Raw genomic sequence first — 15,716 nt, forward strand, 5'->3', positions numbered from 1 at the left:
TTTTTCTGTATGAACTGTGTTTCAGGGTAAGCAGGTAATACTGGTTGAGAGAAAGTTCTTTGCAGAATTTCACTTAATGAATGTATAAAGCATTGCAGGATTAGAAAACAGTTTTTCCGTGATGAAATAATTTATTCAGGCCATGATCCTTAGTTCCATCTAATGAAACTATTAGACAAATGGTCACATGGGCACTTTGCAGTGGAAGGTTTAGGCTGCCCTACTTGGACCTATTGATTAACCTCAGTCTTAACGAAAAGTAGGGCAAGCAGAAAACATGTGCCTCGTTCTGTGAGACATATAAAACATACAGCACAGGCTCTGAAGTATTCCAGCCAAAAATGTTGAACCTGTGTCAAATCAAGCTTCTAGAACAGGGCTTGGCAAACTGTTGCTCCTGAGCCAAATCCAGCCTCCTTCCTGGTTTGGGGTGTTTTTTTTTGTTCTGTGTTTTATTGAAACAGCTACTCTGATGCATTTAAGTATTATTTGTGGTTGCTTTCATGCAACAGTGGCAGAGTTGAGTGGTTGCAGCAGAGACCACATGGCTTACAAAGCCTAAAATACTTACTGTCTGGCCTTTTTGCAGAAAAAGTTTTATGACCCTTGAGCTAGATGAACACAAAGTTCAGTGACACCTAACGGAATTGATACCACAGAATATGGACCTTTTACAGGATAACTGACCTGGCTTCTGTAACAAGTCAGCAGTAGGGGAAACAAGGTACTATTGTAGGTTAAGAGAGACTTAAACACACCAACCAAAAGAAACATTGAGACTCACTTTGGATCTTGCTTCAAATAAGGTAGCTATAGAAAGACCTTTATGGGACACCCAAGAAAATCTGACTATGGCCTGGCTATATTAAATGATATCAAGAATTATTAATATTTTTAGAAAAGCAGTAGCATTGTACTTAGGTAAGAGAATGAATGTCTGTCAATATTTCTCTTATGCACTTGGGGAAACATACCTATATTGTAGGGATATGTTACATTGGGTAATTTTCTTAAAGTTATGTGAAAAAGCACCATCCTCAACTTCATGTGTTATGTTTTAATAGCAAAATGTCAAGTTGACAGGATAAACTGCAAGATACTATTTTAACATTCTGTGAAAGAGCAGGAAAGTTATGAGATGAGCTTCAGTAGAGGTAAGTGAAAAGCTAGCCATGTGCTTGGAGAAAAAAAGAATTCTTTAGATATATTTATTAAATTGGTGGGCTGTAAGCTGTTAAGAACCCAGGAGTCATTGAACATCAAAAATGGTAAAATGCAGCATGTCCTTGGCTTGGTGTTTCCCCCCCTTTCCCAACTAGTTGCTAAAGCTTAAACATAGTTGGGTCTTTCAATCTAAAGACTGAAGCTGCTCAAGAGATTTGATTAGTCGTTTACCAAATATTTTACAGCTTGAAGGACTAGTTGGATCTGAAATCTCTCTTTCCCCTGTGGTTTTCTAATTTCATTCTCTAATAAAGGCATGCTTATCTTCCTCTTTATATTTTTCCATCCTTTTCCTTTTTCTTACCCTCCAAGCAAATGGTAACATGAAACCAAATTGTTAATTATAGAAAGGGTGTTTCATGCTTAAATTAATTACAAAGTCTGGAAATTTTGGCTCATTAAATGAACAAACATTTACTGAGATCTCTGTCAGAAACTGGGAGATTGTTGCTGGGAAATAGGAAGGCAGGGAGAGAGAGTGAAAAAGAAAAAGGGAGAAAGGGAAAAGGAGAGAACAAAGAAAGGAAGGAAAGACTTTCTTTGCCCTTGAAGACACTCAAACTTTGGTGTGGAAGATGGGCAGTTAAATTAATAACTCAAAACAGGATGATCAGGACTGTGGTGGTAATATGCTCATAACTCAGTACTAATTTGATGTGGGAACACTAAGGAGGACTCCTAATTCATCCTGAGATGGATGGAGATCTATTGCCTGAGCTGAAGGAGTTATGCCAGTGAGTAATGGCAATGCACTGGACTCTTCCAGGCAGAGCGAATGTGTTCAAAACCTGAGGCAAGTTCAGGAGCAAATGATATGTAAGGAAGCTCCATTTGTGAGTGTAGACGCTTTCAAAAAGTTTAACTGAAAAAAGAAAGACCAAGATAGAAAAGCAGAAACATGGAGGTATGCTGGCAAGAAGTTTTCTTTTATGGGTGAGAAAGACCTGAATATATCAAGAGTAGACAAGGAACTAGAAGCGGAAGGTCTGGAGGGGAAGGAGAGAGGGGCTAATGAATGACTCCAGGATCCAGAGAGATGTTAATTTTAAACTTACTGTGTGTCCTTGGCTCATGATAGAATCTTTGATAAACTTGAGAACAGTTTTCACTATCAAGTAAATAATTACTCCTTATAATTTCATGTTCTCTGATCATAGATATTACTAGAAGTAGAAACAAACTACTTACTGTTCCATGTTTCATAAATGATAAAGGTAGGAAAAGACAACAGTAGATATTTGATGTGAAAAAAGAAACAGGGTTAATGTCAAGAAAAACAAATCTACAAATGGTATTGACTATGACTTTAACAATTGAGTAATTTTAGTATTGTTGAAAGTATACTTTAAAATTTAAATGGTGACTGATTTTTAAATTCTACTTTCTTTCTAATGTTACCTCTAAAAGGCTATTTTCCGCAGTCTAATACGTTAAGGATCGTTTATCTTTGTTGTTACTACAAAAGCCAACACTTTCTATCTGTTTACATTAGTTTGTACATAAACATCATAGCGTCAGTGATGTCAGCAAGAATAGGAAATTGGTAGCCACACGATAGTCTTCTCTATATTGAATCTCATGTATAAAAACACTTTTTAAGGTGACCTGTTGCTATAGAAGAGGATAATGAATATGCTTTCGTATTTATATTAAATGATAGTACTTAACACCATTTTGTCAATAATATTAAGAAAAAATATCACTTTTCATTTTTATTTATAATCTTATAAAGAAAAACTTCAAATTATGTGGCTATAGAATTTTATGTTGTGTTAATTTTTTTAGAGTAGCGTTTAGTACATAATATTCAATTCACATGAATTAACTTACAAAAGTAGTGTATACTTTAATAAGTCAAACATTATAGAAATGTATCAAGAACCATAGCTAATCATGTCTGTCTCTTCTTCCTATCTTAGGGATGGGGAAAAGGGGTAGGACTAGTACAGTGTTAATAGTTTGTTGTCTTTCATTTTTCTACATGTGTAACTTGGACTCACAAAATACACCAGAGGTCGCAAATTCAAATGCTGACAAAGACCATGTAGGTAACACAAATGAAGAGAACCTGGTGTCAGTGTCGGAATGACAGGAAAAGATAATGAGGTTGAAAATGCGTACCTCTCCTAAAAGAGATCAGCTCAGAATATTTGCATATATGCATAATAAATTTTTTTCAAGGGAAGCCAAGAAATTGAGTATTTCTAGGTGAAGCTCTCAGTTTTTAATGTTGGAGTTAGATAGGTCTGGATTTGAGCCCATCCCTTCCACTTACTAGTTAAAGAGTTTTGGGTCATTGGTTTACTTAACCTGAGTCTGTTTCCTCATCCATACCTTAGGCATAAGAGTATTCTTATGACTTTAGGAGGAAGATTAAATAGTACATCATGAGTTCAGTACAATGCGTAATGATTATAAATGTTGACTGATGAGTAGTTGTCTGGCTTTAGGAGTGTGGGACGGGGATTGACTACAGAGGAACCCAGAGAGTTGTTTGGGTGATAGAAATGTGTGTCTTGATTGTAATGGTGATCCCAGAGCTGTATGCATTTGTTAGAACTCATCAGACTTTATGCTTGGAATTGATGACTTTTTTGCATGTAAATTATACCACAAAGTGCTGATTTTTGAAAAAAAGTAACTGCCTTTCCTTTCTCTCTGTAGTTCACTTTCATCAGCTATTAAAACAGAGTTGATATCAAAGATATCCAATATTTTCATCGCCAGGTTTCTCCTATCCCTTCCCAGCCCGAATCATGGGCCCTCACACTGTGAAAGATTTTGCCTGTTGGGAAACAAGAAAAGGATAAAGAAAAACTACCTTTATTTGTCTGTTACACTTTTCTCCTGTACTAAGCTGACCATATACAGTGGTACCTTGGTTTTTGAACGTCTCCATTGACGAACATTTTGCTTTACAAACACCGTAAACCCGGAAGTAAATGCTTCGGTTTTCAAACATGCCTCGGAAGTCGAACATGTCATGCGGCTTCCACTGAGTGCAAGATCCTGAGGCCTAGATGTCAGCTGTTTTCCAACATTTCAGAACTTGAACCGTCTTCTGGAACAGATTACGTTCGAAAACCGAGGTACCACTGTACATCTGTTTGGGTACTATGCCTGATATATCATTTTAGTAAAGCAGGCCACTGGTCACTTTCCAGAAATGTTGTAATGTAATCAACAACCTGATTACCTACTGTTCAGTAATAAGCTATGAAGTTTAATATACATCAAGAAGAAAATATGCTTAGTGTTTCCTTAAATGAGAATAAAATATATGAGTGACAGCAAATTTGTGTGTGTGTGTACTTGTGTATATTTGGGTGTATATTTTATTTCAAACGTAAAATCTTATAACAATACTACAGGAAGCCAAAACATATAAAAACACCGAACATTCTTAAATGTCTATTAAGAATGTGGTTTGAAAATTAGAATGTATATTTCCAAAAGAGTAATGTTATAAATGATCGTTACTATTATTTTAAATGGCAGGTAGTTCAGGCCGGTTCATAAAAGTCTATTAAATCCATAATGAACGGCTGCAATTAAAAAGCTGTAGAATAATACTTTTAGAATACCAGTAATTAAATAAAGCAGGAAAATAAACTCTATTTCCCAGGGGTTTTTTAACCTTTCTTTACACAAAACATTTCATTATAGGTATTTGTTAGACACTGTAGAGCGTCTCTTCAAAAGAATATACTGAATTTTTCATACATTTTCAAAGGATTCACAAGTATTAGGCTGGTGCAAAGGTAATTGCGGTTTTTATAATTTTTTTTTTTTTAACCTTTTAAACCACAGTCACTTTTGCACCAACCTAATATCTTGGTCCAGCTGTGTGTTAGTTTGCTAGGGCTGCCATAACAAAATACCGCAGTCTGGCTTAAACAATGCCAATTTATTTTCTCAGTTCTGGATGTTAGAAGTCTCAAGATCAAGGTGCCTTCGAGGTTGGTTTCTAATGAGTTTCTCTTCCTGGCTTGTAGTGTCCTTCTGGCTGGTCCTCACATGACCTCTGCACAGGTGGAAAGAGCGATCTCTGCTATCTCTTAAGAAAAGCAGTCTTATCAGATTAGATTCCCTCCCTTATGATTTCCTTTAATCTTAATTACCCCTGAAAAGCCCTATCTCCAAATATAGTCCCACTAGGGGTTAGGACTTTGAGATATATATATATATATATATATATATATATATATATATATATATATGTGAATTTTAGGAGAGGGGAAGGGAGAGATTGGGCACAGAATTTAAGACCAATAGATTCAAAATTAATTTAGAAAAAAATATTAATATGTCTTCACAACATTAAGAATCTGGAAAGAGAATCCAAGGAGGTCAAGATCTCAAAAATAATTTCTGGTTATTAAAATCACAAACAATCCCAAAAAACAATGAACTGCAGAGAAACCTAAAGAAATCAAGAGGTTGCTCAATGACTTCAGATTCATTAAGAATATATTCACAACAAAGAAAGGATATTTAACCCGGGATGAATTGTAAATATTACTAAGATAGTGAAAACTCATGTTTGATTTGAGCAAAACACCAAGGACAATAAAATGGTCATTGGAACATACAGGGTAAAGAATAACAGAAAGTTATATAGAGCTGTAGCTTGGATAGGTGGTGTAATACTGGTAGATGTCTATGTCCTTTCTGTCATATGTGCTTTTCAGACTGAAAGGATAAGAGTGAAAATTTCTGAAAACCTTGAAGGACATTGCTGCAAAGATAATAGGAGTTCATTGAGGTGTTCTAAAGAACTTTGAGTTCTGACTTAGGTACCATTATACTTCCAAGGACTGAGAGGAGGGAAGAAAAGTCAGATAGATGACTGGAATGAGGAAATGCAATTTTGATTTTTCCAAAAAAGGTGGGAGGGATGAGGATTCCACAAACCAACAATTAGTGATAATGACCCAAGGAAGATTATAAATAGAGAATAAAAGAAGTGGTTTATGAATACCTAGGAGAGGAAATAAATCTGTAAGCCTTATGGATTTGGTAAGAACCATGAGGTTGGACAATTAAGTTCGCTAACTCATTCTAGAAAAAGTGTTACATTCCTCATTGCTGAATATCACTATGGTCACCTGCGAAGTACTCCCCTTGGGAAGCTGTGCACTGACGCCAGTGCCTAGTCCACCCTTCAAAGCGATTTTAGAACTTTTTTTCTGGAATAGCCATCAGAGCTATCATTGTATTACCCTTGATGTTCTGTATTGAGCATTGCAATTTTAATAGTTTTCTTAAAATGTGTATACATTTTTTGGCACCCTCTGTATGTACATGAGTATTTATGTTTGATTACTGTTCTCACTGCACAGTGGAAATGAGATTGTAGGATGCTAAGCATATAAATTACTTGAAAACTGCCACTTACTAACTTTTGAACCAATGATTTTCCCTCATACAGATTGGAATAGCTATGGCAAGTGGGTTTTAAGTCCGAAAGTTAAATATACTATTTCTTCAATAAGCAAGAATTACATTCATGTCTGAATTCTTTATTTAAAAAAAAAAAAAAAGTAAGGAACACAGACTTCTTAATGTCATGGAAATTGTTATAGAACCTGAATTCTTTTTTTAAAAGTTAGGAACATCAATTTCTTAATGATTGTAGATTTGAATTTTCAATGAATCCGATTACTAGCTCTTTGAAAATATTACTAAGTGCTAGAAGCTTTAGTCTTGTCTGTAAAATGAACTGTTTTGTGTGTGTGTGTTTTTTATTTTATTTTGGGGAATATGAGGGAACAGTGTGTTTCTCCAGGGCTCATCAGCTCCAAGTCGTTGTCCTTCCTTCTAGTTGTGAAGGGCACAGCTCAGTTCCAAGTCCAGTGGCCGTTTTCAATCTTTAGTTGCAGGGGGCGCAGCCCACCATCCCTTGTGGGAATTGAACCGGCAGCCTTGTTAAAAGCTCGCTCTCTAACTAACTGAGCCGTCCAACTGCCCCTCCGGAAGCTCAGCAGCAGCTCATTGTCTTTAGTCTAGTTGTGGAGGGCGCAGCTCACTAGCCCATGTGGGAATCGAACTGGCAACCCTGTTGTTCGGAGCTGGTGCTCTAACCAGCTGAGCCATCCGGCCGCCCCAAGTGAACTGTTTTAAGGATGAGCAGAGGGAAGACTTGTAAGGCACTTAGGAGTTGGCTGGTATATATCTATCAAATTTTAGCTGTATTTGTTAGCTATTCTTGAAGAACTTTAGTTCTTATATAAAAAACAAATAAAGATACAAAGCATTAGGGATGCAAAGATCATAAATTTAGACATTCTGTTAGTGATGACATCCTGATTATTCAGGTGAGTAAACCAAATGTTAGGAGATGTATTTAATTAAGTTTATAACTAAATAAGTAGTAGAGCTGGGTTTGATTCTGGGGAGTCTGGTTCCAGAGCTCAAACTCAATGCCCTCTGATCTCTTTTCCTAAAACAGTATCTCTTTTGGAAGAGTCTTTCTCTTGCATTGCAGTCAGAAACTACAAAACCTTGGCAAGAAGAAGAATAAAGGGGGATGCTTGATCGATCACCTTTGGCATTTGATTAGTGAGACTAAAAAAAAATTTGTCATAAAAAATTATTTCCTGACTTAGGTGGTAATGAAACTTTCTTATTTGAAAACAGTTTTTTAGGAGTTCTAGTTAATTATGTGGTCCATTAACTATTTAGTCAGCTGCTAATGTATAGTTACGGAAGTAATGTTTTATAAAACTATGTTTTTTCCAGCATATGCTACTTCTAAAGGGTGACTTCTGCAAGAATGTCTAACATGGCTGTACTGGAGACACAGTAAGGGAGGTGGTGGTGTGTGTGTGTATCTTCATATGTATGGGTCCTCTTCTCTCAGGGATTGGAGGAGGTGCATTAGGGAGAAAGTAATTAGTTTTGTATCCAGGAAGCAAGTTGGGGGGCTGCTGTCTGCTTATAACATGAAAATAATTGTGTTATGTAAGTGGCATATTTGTAAAAATGCTTTTTAGAATGTCAATACACCTAAATTATGTAGCCATTTCAAATGATACTCAGAATAAGAAATATCTAATGTAACCCAAGAAGGGTTGGTTATTTGATGTTAACAGAAATTATTATTGATTTTTTTTTTTTTATTTCTGTGTAGTATTGTTTTTAAGTTACGGTAAGTGTATGGGATATTAGCAGTATCATGTTTTATGTTTTAAGGTATTGTTTATTAGTTTTAAAAATCATTAATTCTGTTCTGAAATTGAAATATTTTATAATATTTTGCACAATATGAGACTTGTGTTATTTAGAATGGTGGGAAATGAACTATATTCTCCTCACTTTTTTTGTGTGTGTAATACGAATAAAATTTTTAAAGAAGCCCACACCTGTTATAAAAAAATTCCCTCAATGCTGAAATACACAAAAGAGGTCTTCTTCTCTAATTCCAGTTCCAGAGGTCTTCTTCCGCTATTTCTATACACACTTGGAGTCATATACGTACAAACATAAGTGTATATACATACATGTACATACATACACTTTATATACATACATATACCTTACACTTACGTAAACACATGCATATTAACTATATACATCATTTTAAAGTTATTAATAAAAATTAAATCATAAAGTTAAAGTTAAAATGAAGATGATGTTATTCTGAAGCATATTTAACTTAGTGTGCGTATCTTTCCAAGTTAATATATACAGAAATATTTTATTGAATATTTTTATAAGGCTATATTCATTTGCATACTGATTGAGATTGAGATTAAATTCTTCTTTTTGTTGTTATAAATAATTCCACTGAGCCCTGTAAGATAGGTAGTATCTTCTCCATTTTAGAGGGGAAATTAAGACACAAAGAGGTTAGGTAACTTGCCCCAATTGCACGTGAAGTAATGGTGGAGCTGGTATTAGAATCCTAGCGATTTAGTCCAGCAGTCACAGTCTTAAATACTACTGTACGCTGCTGTTTTCCTTCTGCCTCTTTATTCTGTTTATTGAATTGGAGAAAAATAATGTATAAAATGTATCTAATATTCAAACTCTCCTAAGGATAATTTAATATGCTTCCTTAAGGATATCGGAAACCTCAGGGTCACAAAATTATACAGCTGTAATTGTAGCTGTTTAATATAGAAGTACTAGAATGTTTACGCCAGCCCCTCTGAAATGTTCATTAGGATGTGAATCACTGAGGGTGGGGGAAGATCTTGGTAAAATGTTGATGATTCAAGCATCTGAGGCAGGACCTGAGAGTCTGCATTTCTCTTAAGCTCCTGATGTCACCAGTACTGCTGCTGCTCTGCTTTTGAGTAGCAAAGGTTTACGCAGTTTGTACTAACTTTTAGCAAATCTTGTTAGTTGTTTTATTGAATCAGTTTCTTATATCATTTTGTTTATGCTGCCAATTTTTGTAAATTGTGTACATTAAAGAAATAGATGGGGGCTTTCTAGTAATTAGCATTAATGTTGCTGGAAAAAATAAATTATGGCTTATGTGGTATTAATGTACTTAAATAACTACAATCAGATTTATTGGTGTACTAAATATGGTTTACACATATGTCATCATATCCACCGTTTCTTTATGGAGGGGAAGCACTTCATTTTGAAGGATATAGCTGTCATGAACTGCAAATGTTGTTTTATCACTTTTATTCTTTAGTAGTAATAATACTACATTTTACACAGTTACAAAATGAATACCTCTTTCCGTGCTATGTGCCAGGCACTGTATCAAGTGTTTAATTGGCGTGATCTCATTTACTCATCATGACCTCATCTATTCATTCAACTCTGTGAGCACCTGCTCTGTTCCAGGAACTGTGCCGTGTTGAGCCAAATAAACACAGATTCTGCTCTCCTAGAGCCTAGTGCAGATGCTATACAATAACAGGTGATCGTAAACGTGTGATGGTTGTTAAAGAAAAGTTATTAATTACAATATTTGCTACTTTCTCTAGGAAAAAAAGTGTGATGGTTGAGAACAATTCTGCTTTTAGTCCTCTAAGCTTCTCCCACCTTGTTTTCTTCCCTACCTCACTCCAAGGAGAGTTCTTTCTCTGTCAGCTGGATTCCTGAGCTGTTGTGATGCTAAATTGACCTAATGGGTGGAGAGAGACAAAACTTTAGAAGTGAAGATAAACTATTTGTACAAGAAAAGAAAGAACAGAGGTAGATGGAAATCATTTTAATAAAATCGAATTAAAAAAATTAAAAAGAATACCTGAAGGGACACTGTTCACGTTAAGTTGAAGGAGTAAATATCCTTACTGCTTTGAGTGGGAGTCTTTTTAAAAGCACTTTTTTTTATTAGGTGATACGTACTCAGTTCGGTAAGTTATTTGAATGGTTCCAGTTGCTCAGCTTTGCAATAGGAGGTATAGAAAATCAGGAGCTACCAAAATAGGAAATAATTCTGCCCCTGGTCTTAAAACTGTTAAAATTGGTGATAAGAAAAGGTTGAAAGAGACAATGCAAGCCATTTTTTTTTTATGAAGTACCAAGATGTGTGACCCTAGCAGTAAGCACATTGTGGTGTGATTGAGCATGCTCTTGGAGGAATACTATTTTTTATAATTACATGATTCTCTCTTTTCTAGTAGTATGGAGTTCTCTTTTGACTATTGATAGAAAATTCTTTCTGGTTTTAATCAGATCTGTATATTTGACCTTTATATATTATACTACATCATTGTGATTTCCAAAATGTTTTGTTTTCCTTGCTACTACTAAATTTTGGGTCTCAACCTATTGTTTTGAAGATTAAGAGACTTTAGTTTCTGAATATTACCGGTAGCTCTTTGTAGTTGTTTTCCTTTTAAAGAGAGAATCTGAAAATTTTTTATAAATTTTTATCTTGGAAATTAGTTTATTCATTATGTTTAATTTTAGGAAATGGTGCTCTTGCAGAACATTCTGAAAATGTGCATATTTCAGGAGTGTCAACTGGTAAGTCATTTTTTGTAATGTTTAAATTTCATGCATGACTTATAGGGTAAATATTGAAAGCCACCTGGTATCTTACGAAGTGATATTTGGCTATAAAAATTATTACTGCTTTTTGCAGCATGTAATAAGGAATGAAGTAACTGGAACATGGAGAAATTCTCATAAGATAAAACTGATACTTGCATGCCCATGGATTGATTATACTTTTCCAAATGGACTGCATAATTATTTTTCATGCAAACATTGAACCAAGAGAAGTTAGCTCAAGTTGAATTAGTATTTTCTTTACAAAATTACATGAAATGAAATTTATTAAAATGTAACTTTGAATGTAGCATTTGAGCCTTAGAAATTAAATATTTTGGTTGATTTTTAGATTAGAGCACTACTCCACATAAAGCTGGTGTACGTGAGTGTACAATTTATATGCTATTAAAAAGCAATCCAACATATTTGTGTCCATAAAATTCATAGACTCGTTGAGGTAAATGTATCTTTTCCACTCATCTAAACTTTTATAACTTAATTACTTAAAGGCCCATCACTATTAAAATTGTCATTCGTACTGACTTCCACAGCTTTGTTACCATTTTTGCTGTATCTACTATAATGACTAGGAAAGCAAAATACTTTATTTTTGCATATACTAACATAGAGTTTCTTACTATTACTTTAAGATTGCCCTGTATTTTTATGTTTTGTGTGATTAAAAAAATTGCACTTAGTATATTTGTCATTGTACTCTGATTTCTTCATGTCACCTTGTAATTGGATTATTTTTTTCTCATATGAAGCAAAACTGAAAGTTTCCTCTTTTGTTTATGCCTGATTTTTTATCTGTATCCTAATCTCTTCACCAGTCATATTGGATTAGGGCCCACCCACATCACCTTATTTTAATTTAATTATCGCATTAAAGACCTGATCTTCAAATCCAGTCACATTCTGAGGTACTGGGGGTTAGGACTTTAACTTAAGAGCTTTGGGAGTGACACAGTTCAACCCATAACAACGTGTGTTTTAATTAAATGTATTTATGCAACAATAAAAATATTTAATTTCAGAGGTCTGTGAAACCTTATTAATGGTTTATTGTTTTTCCTGAAAATTGTTCTCATAAAATTTTCCTTCTGTGGAAAGAGAAGAATAATAATGAAATCTATTCCAATTATACCACTAAAAAAATAAATGAATGCTGTTTCAAAAGCTGCTTTTGAATACACAGTTTCGTGGCAGTTTTTCTTTGGCTAATGTGGAGCTATGGAGGATGTAATGCTTGCTGTAGTATAAGCCTTCTGAATTCCTTGTGTCCTCAGTTAAAATGAAAGCTCCTTCAGTGCTGGTCTAAATGGAGAACTAACCTTTGGAGGAAACTCCAAATGGAGGACTTGCTTTCTCTTGAGACCAGCAAGTAAAAATGAATAATTCCCACAAAATTCCAATGAATAAACATATAAAAATATATTTCTGGTTCTTAAGTATGGGATAATTTGTTTCTATTTCTAATATTCTACAGTATCCTCCTCAAATCTTTGCTAGGAGAGAGAACTCTTTGTCCTTTTGCTGGTTCTTATGCTGCAGGTATTGGCATAAGAAAATGTAAACTATCAAAAAGTACATACATCTAGTAACAGTATAATGGGAAAAATTATTGGATAAATCTTATTTTTTATGCTTTTTTTTAGTTTAGAATTTTTCATTGTCTGGAATTATAAATCTGCTTTCATTTATAAAATAAAGAAGAAAAGACAAATGGTGTTTTATAGATCTAATAATATGTGGAAATCATTATGCAGTTATATCCCAGAAACAGCCAAGTAATTTAACTGCACGTATGAGAGAGTAGGAAGGGTATTTTAATGTCTGAATTAAGTATCTCATGTTCTTTTTTTAAAGGTCTAAATTTTTTAAATAGCTAAATTACTGCTCATCTGAAACATTTTTAGGTCAAATTAGTTTGTAACAAAACCTTTGCACACATTAAACAAATATATTTGATTTTTAAAACGTATCTGTACTGAATTTTACTCTGATCTGTGATATTTGTTTCAATCAGGATAATTCTAGAAATAATTATGCCTTGCCTACTCTTGATTACTTTCAAATCAAGTTTTTTACTTGTTTTTACAAATTCTACTTATTCATTATAAACATTTCAGCAAACATTTAGAAAAACTGGAAAAAGCAAAAAGATTAAGAAAATCACCCATTAACCCTGCATTCTTAGTACAATTAATAATAGTATTTTAATTTCTTTCTCCTTTTCTGTCCATACCTTAAAAATAATTGTATATGTGTTTGAATTTTTAATTTTATCTCCTGCCCTTTCTATTTAACACATTATAGAAGACATTTTTATAACCATTATTTTAATACCTATATAAAATTTTCCTCAACTGTCTGTATTGTAATGTTCTTAAACATATCAATGGATTGTTTCCAGTGGGGTCCCCTTAGTATGCATCTTATTTCAAGGCATATATATATATATATATATATATATATATATATAACCCTTTTTTATTTCTAAGACTATTTCTTTAGTATAGATTTCTAGAAGTGGAATTACTGTATCAAAGATCATAAATAATTTAATGACTAGAAATCTTTTGACAGATTGCTTTCAAAAAGGATTATACCAATTTACATAGCTATCTGCAGTGTATGAGAGCACTTACATTGGGTATGATCGTGTTTTTCCTGTTAACCTTTTTCTTGCCATGTTTCTATTAAAGTCCCAAACTTTTATTTCCCCAAAACTGTTGAGAAATGGAACTCTTTTTGATTCATAGCCTGGAGTTGTAATATTGCAAAGAATAAGAAAATGAGATTGGCTTTTCCTTATGATTAGGCAAAAACTACCCTGAAATTTAAAAAAAGATTTTCTGGTTGCCAATAGGAACAGATGTTGGAGCTTGGTACTTTCTCAAGTATAAAGTTTTTGCATATGAGGATTAACACGTTATTTCCAATTCGCCAATAACACAGCTTCTGAATGTTCATACCTTATAACACGCATCGCTGAAAGCTCTGTCTGAGGTCAGTTAGCTTGATCTTGAGTCTACATTTGACTTAGACTTTTTGCCAGGCAAAGCTGACGTTTCTGAGAGCTGAGAAAGAAAATATCAATTTAGGAAGTTTCTTTGAAGCCTTGTTCATATTAACAGAATTAGCAGAATATATAAAGTAGACTTCAAGTAGTTGTTAAGTACTGTTCTTACTTTATTCCATCAGAATATATCACCCTTTCTTGCTGGTGTGTATTTGCATTTTATAGTTCCTCTTCTAGTACTCAAGGGAGGACACTGCTGATCCTATAAACCTTTAAAACTAATGATTTAAGTTGTAGCCTTTTAAATTAGGCTATATTATTTTCTAAATTGTAATGAATTTGCTTACGACAGATTAGTTAGCAACAGTTTGCAATAGCGTAGAACACTGTAATAGAATGGCTTTTGTTTTAACCACAGTTTTAGGCTTAGGGACTGTAATAACGTGATATTGTGAAGTTTTCCTGGAAGAACATTGAGTCCGATAACACTTTTCTTATCCTAGAATTTTCAGATCTTTCAAATACAGAATCTAAAAGGAAATAAACTGTAGTTATTTGAGAGCAGTTTATAATTATTTTTTAAATATAGAAAAGTTACATGAATAAAACAGCAAATCCAAGTGGTCCTTTGTATCTTTCTTATGCGGTTTTAATGTTGTTTTCAGTTATTCAATCAAATACTTGTACCTCTGGCTAAACTTGCTAAAAAGAATTTCACCAGTTCTTTTGACCAGCATTATACAGTGTCTTTTAGCCATGTTTCAGCTGAAGAGGGGAAAGAAAGCTTATTATATTTTGGGTGACAATGAATTCATTAGGATTTTTAGGATTTCAGAATGTAAAAGAACATAGTGTGAACCCAAGAAATTATCCTTCAAGTAAAGAAAGTGAGTAGAGAATATAAGACTGAGTACATTTTTTTTTAAAAGATCACACACATTAGTTTAAGATATTATTAATTTTAAAGGCATTGCCTGCCTTCAGAGAGTTCATTTATAAGACACTTAAGCTTTTAGTGTAGAGTACTCCCTTAAGTTTTAGAAAGAAAAGTAGTGGTTGAATTATAATTTTTATACACCATACTTCTATGTGTAATAATATGTACTATGTAATTAAACCTGATTTATAATGTTTTATTATACAATAACATATTTTATGTGAAGCATGTTTGTGTATTATATAATCATAACATTTCATGTAGTATCAAATATTTATTGAACAATTATATATTTATAACAAGATTATTATGCATTATAATTTTATATTACATTATTGTAATAAACAGTAAGTAAACTCAGCATTAGAACAGTAAATGTAAGTACTGGGACCACAGACAGAACAGGTTGTAATGTAACAAAAATGTGCGATGCTTAGATGGTGGAAGTGAAATTCATCCATCCACTGGACTGAATGGGACAGCTCCAGTGAAGATATAAAAACAAGTTGCATTCAAGCATTTAACATTTTCTTGTCTACTCCATCACTTTGAGAATAATCCTTT

General features: G+C 33.7%; 1 protein-coding gene across 2 annotated transcripts in view; it reads left to right on the top strand.

Annotated features, from left to right (window-relative positions):
- LRP12 (LDL receptor related protein 12) overlaps positions 1–15,716 on the top strand; it is a 69,266-nt gene that overhangs the window by 20,082 nt on the left and 33,468 nt on the right. Inside the window, exon 2 of one of the 2 annotated variants that reach the window (XM_019750652.3) lies at positions 11,107–11,163. The exons of the other annotated variant lie outside the window; for it this stretch is intronic. Within the exon in view, the coding sequence (XP_019606211.1) occupies positions 11,107–11,163 (57 nt within the window). The remainder of the gene's footprint in view (positions 1–11,106; positions 11,164–15,716) is intronic. 2 annotated transcript variants of the gene reach the window in all.

Source organism: Rhinolophus sinicus, chromosome 6, assembly GCF_057876585.1.
Source record: "Rhinolophus sinicus isolate RSI-liver-muscle chromosome 6, RSI-T2T, whole genome shotgun sequence".
In the NCBI taxonomy this organism is placed as follows: Eukaryota; Metazoa; Chordata; class Mammalia; order Chiroptera; family Rhinolophidae; genus Rhinolophus; species Rhinolophus sinicus.